We start from the raw sequence: 21,183 nt of genomic DNA on the forward strand, positions 1-21,183 counted from the left end.
TGTGGCCACTTTGAGTGATAGGTCACTTGCTCTCTGAGTAAAGGTAGCTTGGTTTATAGTCATGTGTCACATCTACACTTTAACCGATCTGTTGCGGGAGTATAAACCAATCTTAAGCATCATCCACCTCCCTCAGCTACACTCACTCTTTCCTTTTTTCCAATTTTCTGGGTCTTTGGAGGAATCAAGCAAGATGACGACCGGAGGCACCACACAGAGCTTCAAAACCTCTCCTATCCATGGTGTTTGCCCATCTTTATTCAGTCTCCCCCACCTCTATCTGCATAAGGTGGGAAGTAGTGGAGATACCTAGAATGTTCTCCTATTCTTATCTATTGTAGCTCAGCTGGTATCTGTATTCATCCAAAATCATTTTCATTGAAAGAGGCGCCTATATGAGGGTATACATGGTACTTCCTCTGCATGCCATTGTTAAATGTGAGACGTTTTACTCCCTTTTGGACCCATACGCAGATTATATAGAAACAAACATCCTCATGGCCTCTGAGGTTAAAGGGAAACTACTGTTTTTTACAACCTGGACCTTTTTTTCATAAAATATGAACGTTTACTCACCCATATAACTTTGGTGTCATTTGGAGTCATTCGGATGATATTTAGATCTACATATATGCATATAGTGGGAGTGACTGGGGCACCGAAACGCGACTTCTAAATAATGCATTATCTTCCGTGAAACGTGTTCATTTCACCAATATTTTGTTATGATACGCTAGTGCTATTCCCTGTTGAGTCTGGAGTCTAAATATCTTCCGAACGACTCCAAATGACACCAAAGTTATATGGGTGAGTAAACGATCGTATTTTATACTAGAAATAGTCCAAGTTGTAAAAAATGGTAGTTCCCCTTTAATCACAGATCTCAACTTTCTTTAATGAAGCTGTGAAGCTCATTCAAACCGTAACATGTTTGAGAGAACAAACTCAACGGTAGGTAAGCTAAATGGATGGCTGAATATATTTTTTTCCCCGGCTCCATCGGCTTACAGTGACCCTCGGACCTCTGAGTATTTTGAGCTTCTTTTCACAATTTGCGTGTCCACTCCAGACTGCCTGTCATATTTCCTTCATTAGTTTTAATGAACAATAGTCCTCATCTCTGGCTCGGCTGAGGGCCCCGGCTAAATACACCAGGGATAATGAGTTAATTATTTACAGGAAGCAAACAGAGTGACTAAGACACAGGTACAGCTGCTAATGCCGTCATGATTATGTTCAGTTTCAAATCCCAGTACGTTACAGCTCAGTTCATGTGCCATGGCTTTTTCTGTCTTTTAATCTGAGGGCTTTTCGTTCATTCTTTCGGGTCTCTAGTGTTTCCCCTTAGTCTTTTTGTCAGAACTTCCCACATTTGCCTGTGATTTAGGAGACTTAAGGGTGAGAGTATAACATATTTTAACAGCAATATGAATTCCCTTTTGCCTTTTTAAGTTTTTGTCAAGCATACAATTTAAGAGACATTTTTTTTTGCCTTGAATTAAACTGGACGGTTGCACTAAATTGTTGCACAATGCTATTGTTAAGGTTCTTGTGTCATCATGTGTTGGTCTCACATTCAAGATGTTCTTTACACTATATACTCTACCCTCCTGCAAGCAAGTTAGTGCTAAACATTTTTACCCTTTGCAATGTGAGACATTGCCAACAGCAGATATATGTGGGCAATACACACTATAGCAGAGTTGCAGTGTCCCTCCACTGACAGTACTGACTTGGTAAACATATATCAACATGACACAAGAATCACCAAAGCTCTTTTTCATTTTGCAACTGGGATTTTTTCTGTACATGCAAACGGGCGGCAAAAGTTCAAGTCACAGCAAAGAGAGGATGTTATACAATACCATGTAATATGGTAGTACATTTAATGCGGTCTAGGTCCAGGATTTTCTCATGACCTACGTGTTTCATACCACAGCTCAATAAATTAGCCTATTACTCATAATATGGGAATGCTTCAGTCCAGGAGTCCAGGGAGCATTCAGGGATCCGCAGGGCTCTTTTAATCTGAAACGATCTCAAACCAAGAATCGCCAGCGTTTCACTCTGACGTCATAAAAAAAGTGTGGATTTCATTAAGCGAGACAATTAATTTACTCTTTGCTAAAGGCTCAGCTGTAGCCAGGTCATGTCTGTAATTAACATGAAGCGAGCGGGGGAGATGAAACCCTATATTGTCTCATAAGGCGGTAAAGGGTTATTTACTGTCAGCACTTGAAAGCGCAGTCTGCCTAACCTACCCATAAAACGGCACTAAGTGATAACGTTTACTTAGCCAGACTCACATGTGTTTCGAATTTTGACAACATTCCTGTCTGGCATAGTTGTGAACGTATTATTGGAAAAAAAAATTAATAATCAAAAATATAAGTTCTGACTAAGAAGCACGGGATCATTCTGAGTGTATTTTTCTAAACTATATATCTAACTGGGTTATTAATATTGACGCGATCATTTGTTAGCAACATGAGTTTTAAATACTTAAAGGCAAATACCAACTTTCAGTCATTTTACTAAATTTACACACTTTAGAGCATACATGTCAAACATACGGCCCGGGGGCCAAAACTGGCCCACCAGAGGGTCTAATCTGGCCCGCGGGATGAATTTGTGAATTACAAAAATTCCAATAAAACTAATTGCTATTCCAAGGGTTTACACAGATTTTGTAAGAGTTGTGGACATAACACAACACTGACCTGGAACTAAACAGAAATTGTATTTCTTTTTCTTAGGAAATATCCAATTGTTCATTAAATGTAAACCTTTTCATAATGAACATCTTTGCACTAAAACAAAAGGAAACATTTGGAGTTGTCGTTATTCATAGGTAAATACGCTATCGTGTTATTGGTCCGGCCCCCTTGACATTAAACTGGGTTGTATGTGGCCCCTGAGATAAAATGAGTTTGACACTCCTGCTTTAGAGGCAGGAAGCAGGAAATGTAAAATATTCAATAACCTAGCAAAAAACTTTAACCCTGTTTAATTTTTACTTTTTTTTACTTGACACACAAATGCAAACAAAAAGAGGTGCACTTAGTAACCCTTAGTCTCTGTTTCTTTTTCGTTTACTCATCCTAAAGGACCCACATTAGAACATTTATTTTTTTTAAACAATACAGCCGTACACATTTACGTAACAGATTTACCAACAGATGTTGGATGACATTTATTGATTAATATTATTATGATAAATATTTTTAATAAATAATGTTTTTACAGAGTATCAACTAATGTATTGTAATGACCGTGGAAATAGCCTATCTATGGGATGGACGAGTTTTGGTCAGGCAGAAGCTGGACGCCACCTGCGACGTCATTGCAGGACCCCTCAGAACATCATGGCGGGCGCTGGTTCGAAGTCGGTTTTGTTCGTTTGTTTGGGTAAGACTCGTCTTTTTAACTCATATCAACTCACTCAAGCCACGTAGTTGCCACAGTACAAACCAGAGATTACATACTACACGCGTACGAGCTTATAACGCTCTGCCAGCGTATTTAAACGTTGTTATATTTGACTTAGAGCGCCAGCTGCAGTGTTTAAACTAGCTAAGCCGGTTTTAATTCATGTTATGATGCTTTAAACTGCCCAAAAACTTTCCACAGCCGCCATTTTAATACTAGCAGTTGAGAAAATATTATTAATAATAATGTAATGCTACTGCTCAGTGCATTCATATTTTTTTGACATTGCTAGCAGTGCCCCAGGAGCCACCTACAGGAGCTACATGGGTATGAATGGTAAAGCAGCATTACACACTGTCTGGCCAAGACCCAGTTTTAGTAGTTTCTTCAGTCTCCTTAGATGTTTTCTCTCTGTTTGATGCATGCCAATGATTTGACCCTTCTCAAACAGACTAACATCTTTTCCACGACCACGGGATGTGTCTTTAGACATGGTTGTTTAAGAAAAGAGAAGCTACTCATTGCATCAGTTAATAATTTGTTTCCAGCTGAAAGATAATCACCCATGCAGTAATTATAGGCCGATAGGAGGCTCGTACCTATTTGCTTAGTCAAATCCAGGTGGAGACTTTGGCCAGGCAGTGTGTAACTGAGGAGAGCTGGTCAGCACCATTGGCTCTTTGAGAACTGGTCAGCCACAATTCTTAGATGGATGGTATGGTGGTCTAACACAGTGTTTTTCAACCTTTCTTGAGCCAAGGTACATTTTTTTTTTCATTGAAAAAATCACACGGCACACCACCAACCGAAAATGTTAAAAAAATGAAACTCTGTAGCCTATATTAACAATATAAAGTCATTCTTGTCAAAGAATAAACACAAAGAAAAAAGTCTTATATATATATATACACAGACACTTGACAATGGCATATTATTTGCAGATAATAATTAATTCGTTTTCAAAAAAAAATGTTTTTTAGACCAATTAGGTGAAATTGGATAATTTCCCACGGCACACCTGACGATCTCTCACGGCACACTAGTGTGCCGCGGCACAGTGTTTTTCTTTAGGATTCCCAGAAGAACATTAAATTGTTGTTTTCAGTCCAGTTTGTCAGTGGTTTTAATGTTGTGGCCGTGCATTGTATTACCGTCCACTTTTCTCATTACACTGTGAATTAACAGTATATAATAAATTCTCTCATCGTCCCATTTTGCCCAACATATGATGTGTTGAGACAATTTTACATGTTTTTTTTTAACCATTGAACCAAAACTGAAGCAAACTTACTTGTCTTAAATTTCAGAGAAACGTAAACACTCGTGTGTTTCTCTTGCTAAACTGCACTAAATTACAGTTGCTGCAGTTTGCCATTAATAAAGAACGACTGTGTTTAATCACATGTGTGGTGTTTTTGAACAGGGAATATTTGCAGATCCCCCATTGCTGAAGCCGTCTTCAGGAAGATGGCAACGGACGATGGGGCTGTTGATAAGGTAAAGTTATCAATAATTCATTATTGCGTTGTGTAAAAAAAACAAAACAAAAGAAAAAACAGTTTTATATGACAGAAATTGTAAATATAAAATATTGTAAATATAAAATATTGACAATTTAGCAACATGCTGAGGCTTCCAATTTATTATTAAATCACTTTAGTGGGAAATAATGATTTTTTTCTGGGGTGATCTATGACCTGGTTATTAAGAATAGATTTTTTTTTTTTCATATAAGAGGTGCTAGCTGTTGATATGATGTTTTTAAAGTATATTGATGTAAGATGTCATAACTGCAGTAAAATAACTACAGTGACATAGCTCACTATATCATTATTATTAATAACCTGTGTAGTCGCTCATACAGTATAACTCTGACCTCAAGAGTCCAACGTTGTGCAGCAAATGTTGAACCACCTTCAACATCCCTGCACGCGAGAACAAGAATCATTTTTGCTGTTGTTGTTCCCCCGTGCCCTGCTCTGCTCTCCCTAGTGGAGGATAGACAGTGCTGCCACCTCCAATTACGAGATAGGAAGCTCTCCAGATCACCGCGGTCAAGCCTGCATGAAGAAGCATGGCGTGCCCATGCGCCACGAGGCCAGGCAGGTACGACTTCCCCACCCACCCACACCCGTCTTAGCCGTAGCTTTTTGTTCTGTGTTGTTTGCAGTGGGTCATAGACAGTGGCGCCACGTCCGACTGGAACACAGGCAGCTTACCGGACGCCCGCGGTCTGGCCTGCCTCAAGAAGCATGGCGTTGAGACGAGCCACAGGGCCCGACAGGTACAGCCCGACGTCCCGTGGCTCCTCTCGCCTCACTGTGTTTTGTATGAGGGTGATGCTGCTCTGTTGCATGGGGTGCAACGTGTTCAACACGGCCAAGCACGGGTTCAGTTAAACGGGACACAAAGAAGTCAAAACTAGTTAAATCTACTTTTATATTTTAATATGTTTAATCATTAATGTTTTTTGAATACGTAGTGGTTTCTTTTTCTGTTGTGCATGTTTTTAATTTAAAATGACCTTTTCATCATTTTGTTTTCTGAGCTTTGAGAAAGTAATCTTTATTATCTTTAAGCATATTTCTGTGTCTGTGAAAGTGATCTAAAAGCTGCTGGCCAGGCCCCCGCGTCAGTGCGCACAGTGACAGTACCCGTGGAGTGGATAAAATATTGATGAAGCCAACAGAGCAATCATCATATCACACATGTTTCAAATCCCAAAACAGGCCTAAAATTACACCAAGATGTTTGTCCATGTAGGGCTTCAGGGCTTATGCTGCGCCGGCTTATCCTCAGCGCAACTCCTACTCCCCAGTGCCCTTCAAACACACTTTTCCCCTGAGAGAATTCCGGTCTTTCACCCTGCGCTCGAGATCTGCCGTCTTCTTGGTTCATCTCACTCCAAACCCGTTCTGTCAGACCCTCGTCTAATCTCCTCAAAGCGGGGATGGGGAGCCTCAACCCTTGGCTTAAACCCAAATCCACACAATGATCTTTGACAAGCTTCTGCGTTCTCCTCTTTTCCCTTTATCACCCTTTTCGCGGCTGTCGCCGGCTTTTGCTCCCACCCTCCCCGCTTTTGCTGACCTTCTGGTGTGGCCACCATCCAAGCAGACCGGCCAAGCGACAAATCGTTCAGAGACCACTCTATCCCCCAAATAAGCATATATGTTTATTTAACAGAGCAAGCTCAATCCAAATCGGTCCATAAAGTAACGTGGAGTGTTTATCTGTTATCAGAAAGCGCCAACCACCCATTAGCTTCAAGAGAGCTGAAGTTTTTTGATTTCATACCCGTCGATATGTTATCGCTGAATCAACATGTGAGGAATGAAGATCACTTTCGGCCAAAATACCATCATCTTGCTGTAATCACATTAATTTCACCTGTCAGTGTTTCAGTTGTGATGCTGCACAGATTCGTTTTACGAGCTGAGTTCTCAGGCTTTCCCACCAACACCCATTACTGAAAGAGGAACAAATGTAAAACACAAGCATTCTATTCTGGCAGAATTAATATAATCTGTTAACAATGTGTTTATAAGACCATACAGCAGGTAATCTGTAAAAATGGGCAGCACACCTACAGCACAACGCAATAAAATGTTAAAAGTAGAGAATTAAATGCCAGTTAAATAAAACACAATGACATTCACAATAAAATAAATAAACAGACAAATAGAATTTTTTTTCTTCATTGTTAGACTTTGCCTTTTAGACGTGCCACTTGCCAAAACATTAGGTACACTAGTACTGGTACAACGGTCCTGCAGTAAATCTTATGTTGAAACAGCATTAGACAGGTGGTCATTCAACGGTGTGATCATTTTGGAGAATGTAGTTCGTGGCGCCGCTAAACTGGATTATCCGAAAACGTTAAAGAAAAGCAACTGGACTCGTAGAGTTTCTTCTTCGAACGGCTGGTACTCTAACGATGTGAAATGTTATTTTTAGCCAGACAAGACAGATGGTTTGAAAGAGGAGTAAAAAGAAGCCATCTATGTCAAATTGGAAAATCCTTCTCTGAACAGGGGAGGTGGACTGAGATGGAATCTGCCATCAATCTATAATACAACCTTAAAGGGGAACTACTGTTTTTTTTACAACCTGGACCTTATTTCTAGCATAAAATACCGTCATTTACTCATCAATATCACTTTTGTTTCATTTGCACTCGTTCAGGAGATAATTAGATTAGCGTATATCCATATAGTGGGAGTGAATGGGGCACCGATACGCAGCCTCTAAATAACACATTATCTGCCGTGAAACTCGTCCATTTCACCAATATTTTGCTATGATATGCTAGTGCTATTCCCCGTTGAGTCCGGAGTTAGTTGTGGACGAACCATAGCAGAACGAGTGCAAATGAAATAAAAAGTGATATTGGTGAGTAAACGATGGTATTTTATGCTAGAAATAAGGTCCAGGTTGTAAAAAAACAGTACTGTCTCCAAGAAGTTTCAGCCCAATTCACACCTTGAGTCTGGACCCTCTGACTGATAATGGGCTGGACAGGGTCCAAACCCTGGGTCAACACCCCTCCCACCCTCCCTCCAGTGACGGGTTAGGAACTAGTCGTGTGTTACCCCTGATGGGTGACACCCCCAGATGTTCCTGTTTAATCCTTCAGACATGAAGAAACTCTACAAGTCCAGTTGCCTTTCTTTAAAGTTTCTGGATATACCACGTGAAGCTACGATTTAGTGCCGGACTGGAGTATTAGAGCGCATTCGTTTTCATTCGTGTACCTAATGAACAACGTAAAACTTAATCCCCTCTTTTACTCGCCTGATCCGTTTTATTAGGCCCTATTGAGCCGTGCCAGACCTGGAAAACAATGGCTAAAAGTGGGGTTTCCCCTTCAGATGACAGGATAACTACAGAGAAAATAGGCTTCTCGGTATTATAATAAATTCCGTCCAACTGTATTTAATCTATTTTGGCATTCATTTTGTTTGCACCTCAGCCTCCACTTATTGATTCCCACAGCAGGAGTTATAGTGCATCAGTAAGTGACAATGATAGTGTGCTTAAAGTTTCCCTGTCTAAATATTTATATACTGTTTATAACACTTAATAGAGCGACTTAAATGATTAGTGTTATCTGTTATTTCCAAGGCGGCGAGACTTTTTTTTTTTTCTTTTAACGAAAGACATTTGGACTCGTTTGTAGTGTAAGTGTGAAAACCAGGACACTTAAACTGAAGCAGCTGTTTCGGTGACATCTCAGAATGTCTTCTGTGAAAACAGCACATTGCTTTTATATTTACACAGTTTTACAACGCCATCCCTCCACGGCTTCTTTAGGGTTTTATCCTCTCGGTCTTATCTAAACTTGAACTTTGCAGCGTGTATCTCCCTTCTCATTCCTCAGTCGCAATAAAAAACCTCCCAGCTCACTCTTGGCCAGCTATTTCAGAAATCAGACCAAGGTGTCTGTCAGCTTTTCAAGGATGGTCTTGCACAAGCCTTGCTTTTCTTTTCCGTTTTCTTTTTTTTTTTTTGTCTGATTGCCACTGCTTCGTTTAGACGGCAAGAGCTCAACAGGCTGTGTGATTATGATCATCGCAGATTATCAGAGAAAGGGCGTGGAAATTGAGAGTAGCAAGTGATTAGCCTGTAGTAAGTGCAACCAGTCACCCTGGGAATATAAACCTGGCCTAACAAACATCTGTTAACTCCTCTGCTGCCGTGTGAATGCTGCACGGTCGACTCTGTAATGTGTCCATATATTAACATTGGGAAGAGAATATTTATTTAAGTCTGCCCGAGTCTTTGTTTTGTTCTTTTTTTTTTTTTTTCTTCACTCCCCCCACGTTGCTGAAAATGACTTTTGAGCCCAAAAAGTCAGGGTGCTGACTGTTTTTATTGCTGCCTGTTCCGTTAAAGCTTAACCCAACGCAGGGGAAGTTCTCCGCCGCATGCCCCCTCCGCATTGCTGCAGATGTGCGGCCGTTTCGTACGAGATCTCAGCTGCGCGTCGCAAATCATGGTAGAATTGCCGTGTTTTAGAATAATTTCCCCCGTCATTAGGTATGACATCACGTGCTGCGCTAGGAGTAGTTTTAAACACAACTGGAGGGCACTGTAAAGCTGCTTCTCACCGGGCCGAAGAAATGAAGGTGATGTAGGGTGTAAACTATGTAAGGAAACGTTTCTTGTGAACGCACTGATGATAAAACCAGTTTTTCTAGAGTTTTGACGCTGTGGAAGCTTCAAATTAAAAGTCTTTAATTGCTCAGTAGTAGGAAGAGTTATGTTTGCAGCAGGGAACTCGGACACAGTCCTTCAGATTGAAGAGGTTTTGTCAGAAAGTGTGATTTAATGTAGTCGGCTTTCTCTCGTCTTTTACGAATATAACTTTAAATGTCAGCTACAAAAAAAACACTCTTTGTTTCAGATTCAGCCCTCTCCAAAGGGAGTCTCTTCTGGCCGGACTGCGCGTTTCGCACGCAGCCAAAAGTAACATTTGTTTTGTTCTGTGTTTCCACCCCACACTTGCAGGTGACCAAGGATGATTTCATGAGCTTTGAGTACATTCTGTGCATGGACGAGAGCAATTTGAGGTACGCTTGTTTCATCCCACATCTGTGCCGTTCAGTTTTTCTCTCCAAGTCGGACGCGTCTTGTGTTGAGTGTCCTGTTTTACGTAATAATGGTTGCTCAGGATAAAAAAAAAACAAAACAAAACTATTTGACTCGAAAGGGGTCGAATTAGGCCGTCCTGCTAACTGCCTTGACCGTGATCCGTTCCCTCACATACACACAAAAAATGGCGGTGACGTTGAGCTATAAGAAACTTGTAAGTAAATGCCTTCCATTTAATGAGCAATATCCTTTCTTAAGCTCTTTCCAAAGGTCTGGGGGAGGGATATTTTTTGCTACTTTGAACGTTTAGGGATCATTTAGAGATCACATGCCTATGGCAGATCTGATCTGTAAGCAGCTTACTGAGTTCTTTGGATGCCTCGTCTTTGCTCTTTGGGCAGAGACCGCATATTTTTTTTTCCCCCCTCTATGGAGCTGACCAGTTGATTATGATTTGACCTTGTTTTGCTGCTTTATCTTGAGATTGACTTTAACAAATTTGTCTGTATATTCAAGGGTTTTAAAATGTTGTAGATTTGTTTGTTACTGATTCAAGTTAATCACATGGATGTCATTAATACGGGACGACAGCTCAAAGAATACTGTGAAAACACTACCTGTATTCATTCATAAAAAGAAAAGGAATAAAAGAGAGAGAGAGTTTCCCATTCTGATGCAGAGATCACATGCTAAAAGCTTCAAGTGCTTTCCTTGTTTCCGTGCTCTGTTCCTCCGCAGTTACGTGTTGTCTTTGGTTCTCCACAGCGACTTGAAAAAGAAGGCGAACTCGGTGAAAAACTACAGAGCGAAGATTGAGCTCCTCGGTTCATATGACCCTCAGAAGCAGCTGATCATCAAAGACCCGTATTATGTAAGTATCGGAGCAAATTCTCTATGTTCTGTATTTCCCAGCGAAAAAAAAAAAAAAAGACAATTTCTTACTGTTTGATTTTATTAGCGCACATATTAATAGGATAAATTTAATATTGCTCGGAGGGCCGTGGGACTGTCCAGTGGTGAGAGTCGAATTAGCTGGGACAAGCGTGGAAATCCTCTGAAGTCGGTGAAACTAAACGCAATGTAACGCAAAACGTTGTTATTTTATGTAAACTATGAATGGGAATTAATATTATTTCCACTGTGATGGCTGCAACAAAATGAAAATTGATTTAGTACAGTGCTAAGCTGGGCTCAGACTAAAGGAGTTTCCGGCCAATTTAACCCCTGATTTACGCCTCCCGGCAGCCCGAGGAGAAATTCTCACATTGCTCTTTTGCTGAGGTTCGGCTCTGATTATCTGGTAATTTGAGGTCCGGTCTTAAAACTCTGGCCGCCCCGATTTACTAATAAACTTGTTTCAACACATGTGATGGTAAAATCTTTTACAATAACCAATAAAACAGGGAGTCTATAAGGTCACGTAGTGGCTGATAGTAGCGTTACGCAAGAGTAAACATTTAAATCCTCGAGACTAACATTAGCTAGAGTACTATTATACTTGTAAAAACTTGTTAAACCTTTAGCTTTTTTAGCTGCCAAGTATTACAAAGTTACAGCGTGTTATTGCACCAGTCTCCATTTCCTTGTTAGAGCATGTGAGGTGGTGCATTCATTGTTCCCTTGGTTGTCACAAAAAAAAAATACATAACATTGTGTTATTTTCAAATCTTGCAGTGTACGAGTTTAAGATAAGAGAGAATGACATCTATAAAGTTTTTAAGTGTGTGATGCAGCCTGATGTTTAGAAATTGGTTAGGATTTTAAAACTCCTGTAGGACCTCAGCTTTAATGGCACAGAAAAATTATGAAGTCCTACTTTCATAAGCTAATGTCTAGGCCAGGTATCTGGTGTCTTTATGTTGGTTGGTGGCAATGGTTCCTTGTTTGGTCAGCTGCTGAGTGGGCCATACGAGCCAGCAGCATTTGGTTAGCTTATATTCCACAAGGTCTGAATTGTCCACTGTCTGCTGCTGAGCGGGCCATACAAGCCAGCAGCATTTGCTTAGTTCATTTAGATTGTAGCTTTAAGCGTCATATCTCATGACTGTAGGTTTATTAGGGTTTCTCAGTTGAACAGGGCCTCTAAATGTGTTTTGCCTGGGATCTTGGCACAAGGGAGTGTAGCATCTAATCCTGTGTATTAACGAATTTATGACTTTTTAATATTTAAATTGTATATCCCCAGACTGTCATCACTTTTGTTTCAAGATGTTGCTAAATTCTGATTTATGAATAAAGCTAGGTGACAAAAAATGTCAGTGTTCCCTACAATTATTTCCCGACTAAGCTAAGCAGACACTACAAGCTTTTTTTTGCCAGATTTTACCCACAATTCCCAGTTGGGCAAAGTCTGCACTAGTTGGGGATGGTTGCCATAAAAATCTGCAAGTGTGTGAGGGGAACAGACTCGACCTCAGTCGCAGTCAATCAAACATTTTTGACATTTTTGAGGCAAGACTGGACCCAGTTGGATAGTGTGAACTGATTACCAACCCAACTGCAAACACGTGTTGCCAACGGCCAATGAGAAAGAGAGGGTGGGACACAGGAAATAGCGTCTGAATACGACGGGTAGTTGCGGGGATACCAAAACAAGAACAGCAAACAGCGAGACTGGGAGGTTGGGGCGACACAACGATTTCAGATTATACAAGTTGTGCAACCACAAGTGACGCCCTCGCGAGAGTTCGTACAAGAGTTTGGTGCGTTCAGTTGTCTTTAATTGGTTTGACCAGTCATGTGGTCTGAGATCCCTCATCAGGCGCAGTAGTTAAGTTTGTGATCCCCAATCTTATAGTCGTCATACAAAAATCTGCTGAAGCCAGTCTGTTAGTGTGTACTGGTCTTTTCAAAGTCTCTAAAGACTGTGAGAACTGCGTACGACTTTAGGTGTCGTGAAGTCGAGATCTCTGCTGCTCTGCAAGGAGATAAAGTGGAAGTCGCATATTAGACGTCTTACGTGTTTGGATGTTGTTTTTCCATTGGAGAGTTGGCAATTCTTAATCTTGTTGGGCTAGGGACTGTTTGTCTTGAGCATCTCGAATTTAATCAGCACTGAAAACGTTTGATTAACTCACTTTAACATGCAGACTATTGTGAAGGATACTATGGCCACGGAGAACATTGGCCGCCATACGTGAGCTCAAAGAGACCTCCAGATGTGAAGGGAATCTCTCATGTAAATGTACCTGAATACTTGCATACTCGTGTTCATGTGCGGTCCCATCGCTCACAGTAAGACACTGATAAAATGTTCTTGGGTCCTTTTTATAGCTAATCATAAAACTGTTTAAGGATATATGTTCCCCTTCCTTTATTGACTTCTTTTAACATTATCCATTATCCTGAGAAGGGGATTGTAGACGAGATAAAAAATACAAAAAAAAAAACAAAGGAAAAAACAGGAAATGTTGCGCACTGAAGTCATTTGAAGTTTATGGTTTTGGATAGACTAGGCATGTCTTCAGATGGATGCAGAAGCTCTAGAGAGGATTCGCTCCCTACATGGAAACGTTGGCTATAGACCAAATAAGTGTTAAAGCAATAAACAGCCCCTAAACAATACAAAGTTTACTGTCACAGTTTAATTGCTCACTCAAAAAAAGAACTTGTATACAGCCTTTCCGCACTAATACACACCGCAGTACGTTATTGTTATTTAATTACTTGGACATTGCTGTAAGAAATATTTCCTGGTTTGGCTTTTTCGCGCTTCATGGCTCACTCATCCCTTTTGTTCTTTACATGCTCTCTCAGCAGTTGAAAGTCCTGCCAGATGATTTGGACAGGCGCACTTGGCTGCTTTTTATCTTCTGGAGGGTTATGAGTGAAAACAAAGCGAGAGTTGGAGACGTGCGGGGAGACACTGGGGAACGCTTGACAGCTCGTCAATAAACATTTGAGAGATTGTCATATCCTAGGGGTGCACAACCTTTTTCTATTTCCATAATACTTGAATAAACAGCAATACCTCTGGTATTAAGCAATCATTTAGTCTGTGACGTTTCTGGAAGATGGACTTCTTGGACTAATTATATTTTTTCCTATCTTTATTGTGGTATTGCATGTCTTGGAGCCTGGATCCTAAATCAAACTGTCGTCAAATTATTAGTGATAGCAGAGCCCTTGGTTGACCACAGTTGATGTGATTTTAGTCATTTATATTAGTTTCTCAGATTTTGGCTTTGGACACCACTTTTTTTTGTGTTCGGCGATCTACATGTTTTCATGGAGTTGTTTTTAACCGAAGCTCTCAATAGTCCTAGTGGTTTTGGAGTAATTTGAGCACGTTGGACACAGAGCTATTGGACCGTGGTTCCCTTGCCAGCAACCACATGGCATGACAGCAAAGTGAGCGTAGAGCAGCCAGACGATTAGTGTCAGTGTGTCAGGGGAAATGGAGACGTACGCTTTGTGAGTGCTCGGTGTGGATATAATGATGGATTTGCAGTCTTGACTGCAGCACCTAAACTGACAGGTTGATTACCAGTTTTAAGTCACCCATGAACCATTTAGCTTTAAAGGCCCTCTAACTGACTTTCTTAACTGGATTTGATCATTTTCCATAGCTGTCAAGTTACTGAAGTATGAACCTTAATGTATTAATAGCATTACCACATGTGTTTTTAGCCATGTTAGCAGCCTGGCTCTAGGGATGCTGCAGTGTGGGTCCAGACTGAAATATCTTAATTTAATGGATTGTCAATTGGCAATCACTTCATACATACATATCTAGTAAGAACATTTACCTGCTGGGGTTGGCACCAAGTTAGATTCAGTCAGTCATGGTGCCCATACAACGTATCCCAATGACTTTGATTACATTTTTTCTCTAGCATTGCCAAGAATTTGGTGAAATGCAAGCCCCCCAGAGCATGAATTGTTAAAAAAAAAAAAAAAAAAGGGGTTAGGGTTAGCAAATATGCTAAAGTAGGATGTATTGTTGTGGCGTTAGCATTTAGCTAATGCCATCCCTGGACCAAATTGCAGTCTTTCTTTTTAGTTGACACTGATGATTAGAAGTGAAACACCATTTAAGTGTTTCACTTCTAATTAATCAACAACTTCCCTAATTTGAGGACATGCTGCACGTTGTTGTCGCCTTGTGACAAGTATTCCAGTATTTCAGTCTTAACAATGATTAGATTGATTAAAAAAAAAAAAAAAGTTTAATTGAATTATACAAACTTTATTTGAAGTGTTATTAATGTCATTAATCTCTGTAAAGCCTCTGTTCTCTAGTGAACCTGTTCATTGAGACGTGTAGGAGCATCCTTTCATATCTAAGGAACACATTTTGATCTATTGGGTTTGTCTATTTGATCTATTGTCTACTTTTCTTTCTTTTTTAAAAAAAAAATAAAACTCTATGTTGGTTTCTTCCAAATCCCCATTAAATTGCACAACCAAGATTTTGAAAGTGCTTTTGAAAGTGGTTTTGAAAGTGCTTTTTTTTTTGGCAATATTCCGCTCCCATTCAAAGGGCTACGTTACCAGATTTTTAGTGTGTTCTTCGGTTGAAGCCAATTGACATCATTCTTTGCAATTTGGTAATCCCGGATAAGTAGAAAGAAATTACAACGGTTGAGTAAGAAACTGTTGTTTTCATCGTGTATTATGTTCATACAACTTTTTTATTTCCACTCTTTTCCACGGAAAACAGATGTATGCAATTTAAGCGATGAATAGCTGCCTGAAACACTTACATTTCTTTTTTCTTTTTTTTTTTTACCTTTTGTCTCTTAGGGCAGCGATGAGGACTTTGAAAAGGTGTATGAACAGTGTCTGCGATGCTGCAAAGCTTTCCTGGAGGCGAACTCCTAACAACGTCCCACCCTAAAACAGCTCTCCTAAATCTGATGGATATACATGTATTATCAACCAAATATGTTTTGGCTGTGTCACACTAGCACTTATCAGTATAATCCTGTTGTGAATGATCACTGAAAGACCGCAAGAACCTTTGGTTTTAGTGTTGTGAATGTTACACAAACCCACACAGTGTGTACATTTAGAGCAGTGCTGCATGGGTTTGTTTGTAGACTATAAATTCAGATTATTAATAAAATAAATAATCTTAATTTGGCTTTTTGAGATTCATTTTCCACACAATTATTTATTTTTTAGGTTTGGTAGTGTTGTAAAGCATTAATATGAATGAACACATAAAAGTTTAATGCTAGCCTAAATGCTAATCTTCTGGGCATTTAGTTATATACGTAAACAGGTTTTTGGGGGTTTGGTTTGTATACTTTTCCTTATAGCTGACCTATAATTCTTCAGATTAAAGGGGAACTACTGTTTTTTTGTTTTTACAACCTGGACCTTATTTCTGGCATAAGATACGGTCGTTTACTCACCCATATAACTTTTGTGTAATTTGTGTAGTTTGATAACAGGTAACTCCGGACTCAACGGGGAATAGCACTAGCGTACAATAACAAAATATTGTGAAATGAACGAGTTTCGCGGCAGATAATGCGTTATCTAGAGGCTGCGTTTCGGTGCCCCATTCACTCCCACTATATAGATATTCGCAGATCTAATCTATATACAAACGACTACAAATTACACAAAAGTCATATGGGTGAGTAAACGATCGTATTTTATGCCAGAAATAAGGTCCAGGTTGTAAAAAAACAGTAGTTTCCCTTTAAGTAAATAAGTATATCTGATGTATTTTCAAAAGCATACAGATGCTATACTTCCTCATAGACATGACACGACTGGTCTCTTTAGCCCCCCACACAAATGACCATAAAGTGCGATTCATCTTCACGTGGTAGAGTTGTGATTTCACCATCACAAGAGATAAAAGATGTGGAGAAAAAAAAGCGTCTGTAAATCTTAAAACAAGGGTGGAGTTCAAGGGAAGACGAACCAACTGGTGACTGGAGGGTTTCCAGTTGTTGAAGAATTTAGTTTTAGGGCGGTCACGGCTGTTTGTGTATCTCTGAAAGGGCCTTTGAGTTAAAAGTGATTCAAAATGAGGCTTTATCTTTATTTTCCTGACACAGTGAGTTAAGAGACTTCTTCTTAGTCTGTTGGTGACAAAATGGTCCAGTCTGTGCTTTATTGACTACTGAAGCGAAGAATATGGGGCAAAGTACATAATGCAGCACAAACACGACTACGAGTTAATTTGCATTCAACACAACTTGCACTGTTGCACAAAATCAAATGTCTAAATAAGCCAAAGTAACGGTGTAGGATTTTATGAGACTGAGATGAAACTTGTCGGCTTTCTGGCTGAGGCATAAATAAGACACATAGATCAGCCGTAACATTATGACTATACTGTATAGGTCCCCCTTTTTGCCAACAAACCCCTGTTTGTTGGCAAAAAGACTTGGACTCAACTAGAACACTCGTGTGTGTGTGGTGTGATTTCTGGCACCAAGACATTAGCACCACATCCTTTCAGTTGCAAGGTGGGGCCTCCATTTATCGGACTTCTTTTGTCCCACAGATGCTCAGTTAAATTGAGATCTGGTAGAATTTGGAGGCCTCGTCAACGCCTTCAACTCGTTGCTATGTGCCAGGGTGCGTTATCCCGCTGAAAGGCCACTGCCATCACAGAATACTATTTTGTGGTTTGCTATAATACTGAGGTAGGTGTTACAGTAGCATCCACAATGAGCGCCATGACCCAGTATTTCCCAACAAAACATTACCCAAAACATCACGTCACCTCCGTCGGCTTACCTTCTTCTCACTGTGCATCGTGGTACCATTTGTTCCACACACATGCACCCAGCCATCCATGTGATGTAAGCGAAAGTGTGATACTTCATACGAGGCCACCTTCTTCTTTTGCTCCGTGTTCCAATTGTGATGCTTAATTGCTGATTGTAGGCACTTTCAGCAGTGGACGGGGGTCAGCACGGCTACCATCACTGTGGTCTGTGGCTACACACAGCCCCATACAAAACAAACTGTGGTACACTGTGTTGTTCTGACACCAGGATTAATGTGTTCATCAACTTGAGCTACAGCAGCTTTCTCTTCATGGGACCATTTTTGACAAACTGAGACCACACAAACAAGGGCTGGCACTGTTGTCTGGCCATTGTCAGAGTTGCTAAAATCCTTCCACTTGACTGTTTTTCCTGCTACGAATGAACTTTGAGGAGAAAATGTCCACTTGCTGCCCAATAGGCTATACCCCAACCCACTGACAGATACCATTTATATAAGATAATCAGTTTTGTCTGTCAGTCTCAATGTAATGGCTGATTGTTGTATGATATACTCCAAAAACAAAGCCACATTAATGAGGTAGTTTGCTAGACTAGCTCAAAGACAGAAACCATAGGGAAACAGCTAGCTTGTCCTAAGCTACACAAATGTGCCTACCAACAGCTCTCGCTAGCTAGATGACATATTCAAGTTTGTTAATCATTTCATTTTCTGGTGCATTTAGAACGTATATGAAATTGTGAGCTTCAAAGTGCTCATGTGTTGGTTTTGGTATCTTTAGACAGAGCCAGGTTAGTTGCTTCCAGTGTTTGCTCTAAGCTAAGCTGGCGAGTTTTAGCTTCCCACATACAGACATGGTCTAAATCTTTGTGTCAACAAAGTTTAGCTAAGAAATAAGTTGACATTTGTAAAATATACTTACTGGCTTAAGAAGGAATACAACACTTGTAAAAACACAGCTATGTTTGTAAGCTAGTTAGCTAAACACGGGCTAGCAACTCTGAAGCTAACGAAATTAGCCCTTCTAAAGCTCATTAATTATTATGATTTGTCACTTTGTCAATCCATTTACCTTTTTGTGTGATAAAAAAAAACAACAAATATCCTAAATAGTACTCTCCAATTGTGACATCTTTGGCCAAGGCTAGGTTAGTTTTTTGCGCTAAGCTAGGCTCATCAGACCAGCTCTATCGTTAGCATACAAACATGCCAAAAAATGAATGGAAATTAATTTGGGGAGCTTGCAGCTTTAAAAAGTCGCATTTTACAAAACAGCATAGTCACTCTTCTCTTAACTGGCAAAAAAACTAAAAAGAGAGAGAGAAATGAAGGCGTCTGGGTTTTCTAGTAGTTTGGGATGTTAGCCCAACATCCACAGTTCAGGTCCAGCTGTGGAACATTTAAACCCTTTTAATGGACCTTATTTACTGTCTATCTGCTGTTACTAGCACATAAAAGCAAAACAAAGATGCATTTAAGAGTGGTTTTTACTGAGCACATCTTCTAACTAAGACCTAATTTTCTCTGTTTAATGCCCCATGTTGTCAACAGGTTTCTTGGAGAGCATTTATTCGCTTAAAGGTTTTTCCACTTGAAACTATTACAGCATGTTTCGTGGGTTGTCCAGAGTAATGTGGACACAGAAAGACAGTTCACTTCCCTCTAAACTGGATCTAAAGGAGAAGTATCTGAGTTAATTTAACTAAAACATGCTTTACATACGGTACGCGTTTCCATCCCATTAGGGTGAATTCTAGTTTTTGTTTATAGCTCGAATTCACTGATTTTTTTAATTTATTTTTTTTATTTGGATGCTGGATTGCCTCACTTAGGAATAGTTTTCTGGCATGTGGGTTTATTTGCCTTTAATTCTATTCAGGTTCAGGTTTCTGGTCCTGTTCTGGTTCACTGTCATCCAGTTGACTTTAAAGTCCTTCAAGCCGCATGAATGTTTTCTTGTTAGGATTCAAGATTCAACCCAAACAAATTATTATTCCATACAAATCATTTTCTTACAAAAAAAAATATATTTTCCCTGCAGCAGTTGCATCTACTCAGCTTTCATAGTCAGGACTTCTGAATGTTTTATCTGATGTGCTTATTACAGGGATCAGTTCACCCCAAATTGCAAGAAAAAACATAAATGATTTTTTAATACTTCTAATGCTTTTGCAGCTATGGGAATTGGCTCTTATTTACCCAGATTTTAGGCTTCGTGTCAGAGACTTCTTTTGTTGTGTGTTAGAAAAGTGAAGGCTTTTCACAGCGAGGTCTGTTGCTCATCCGGGGTTTACCAAGACATTGTTCCTGGAGAGCCTCATCGCTGTGTTGAAATGTATGTTTTCAATTCTCCGAGCTTCACAAGAAAACATGATTACATTCATCTTTACTGAATTGGCGTGGCGGCAGAAATCGTAAAAAACCCGGGCAAAGACAACAAGAACCATCTGCATGGACGCATACCAACAAAGACATATGTGCGCCTATGTTGTTTTGTCTAGCTCTATAAAAAGGAACCTGTTTTTTTTTTTTTGTTTTTTTTTTCTGTCAATGTCATAAAACAGCCGAAATATGCTGACTCACAATCTGGAAAATGATCACATTGACCTTTTTTTTTAAACAACAGAAACACCAGTGGGAAGTTCAGCAGATCTGATGTCCCAGGACTCGTTCCAGTCATGTGATCACTTTGATAGCGTTCCTCATCTCAAGATGGGAACTGGAAAAGGGGAAAGTGCTGCACAAAAACAACAAAAGACGACTTGTATTTGTACCAATCTCATAATTTATTTAAATATATTTCATTTTTAAATATACACACATATATATATAATATATATATATATATTTAACATCCATTTGGTAAATGCCAGTCATGTTAATTTATGGTAGATAGGTGGCTTATGCTTTGCTTTACAGTATGTACATGTTACTCCTTGGTTTTAAATGGTGGTGGCCTACTTTATGTACAGTGGAACCTTGTGACGACTCAAATACATAAATACAGGCTGTACCACGCTCTACCAAGATCCACAAGGGGGCCGTGACTTACAACCGCCAGCTGTTTTTCAAACCACGGAGATGCAGAGAAATATTCATGCAGTTTAATCACAGCTCTTCCTCAGTGTGAGCACAAGTGGGTGAAACAATGTGATGTGACTGCCGGCTGTGGGGGTCTGCTGTGAGAGCTTTTTTTTTTTTTGGGGGGGGGGGGGGTGGGATCGACCCGTTTACGGAGCAAACCAATCTGAGAAGTCGTTCTAAAAATAGCGTTTTTTTTCCGGATTTTTGCTCTTGCAGAAAATGAGCAAAAAAAAAATAAGAAATCCCTTTTTTTTTTTTTGGTTTTGTATTAGCAACATGTTTTTTTTTTTTTTTTTTTTTTTTTCTTGGATTCCAGCAGGGGGAAAAAAGGCCCCAGGTTTGTTTCTCTCAGCCACTTGTCTCTTTATTTCCCCCCCC

At 39.9% G+C, this 21,183-nt stretch overlaps 1 protein-coding gene across 1 annotated transcript; it reads left to right on the forward strand.

Moving 5' to 3' along the window:
- The first annotated feature begins 3,360 nt into the window (after positions 1-3,360).
- Positions 3,361-16,119, forward strand: acp1 (acid phosphatase 1). The gene is made up of 6 exons (XM_084560213.1): positions 3,361-3,408; positions 4,853-4,926; positions 5,600-5,713; positions 9,940-10,001; positions 10,789-10,894; positions 15,769-16,119. The coding sequence occupies exons 1-6, from the start codon at positions 3,366-3,368 to the stop codon at positions 15,844-15,846; spliced, it is 477 nt and encodes a 158-aa protein (XP_084416339.1). The 5' UTR covers positions 3,361-3,365; the 3' UTR covers positions 15,847-16,119.
- The last annotated feature ends 5,064 nt before the right edge of the window (positions 16,120-21,183 follow it).

The sequence above is a fragment of the Chelon labrosus genome (assembly GCF_963514085.1).
Source record: "Chelon labrosus genome assembly, chromosome: 14".
In the NCBI taxonomy this organism is placed as follows: domain Eukaryota; kingdom Metazoa; phylum Chordata; class Actinopteri; order Mugiliformes; family Mugilidae; genus Chelon; species Chelon labrosus.

Bases quoted from the DNA above. Each gene is read 5' to 3' on its own strand.
- acp1 (XM_084560213.1), top strand. From the start codon at position 3,366: ATGGCGGGCGCTGGTTCGAAGTCGGTTTTGTTCGTTTGTTTGG. The intron at 4,927-5,599 runs GTAAAGTTATCA...TGTTGTTTGCAG, and splicing joins ACGATGGGGCTGTTGATAAG to TGGGTCATAGACAGTGGCGC. The intron at 5,714-9,939 runs GTACAGCCCGAC...CCACACTTGCAG, and splicing joins CGAGCCACAGGGCCCGACAG to GTGACCAAGGATGATTTCAT.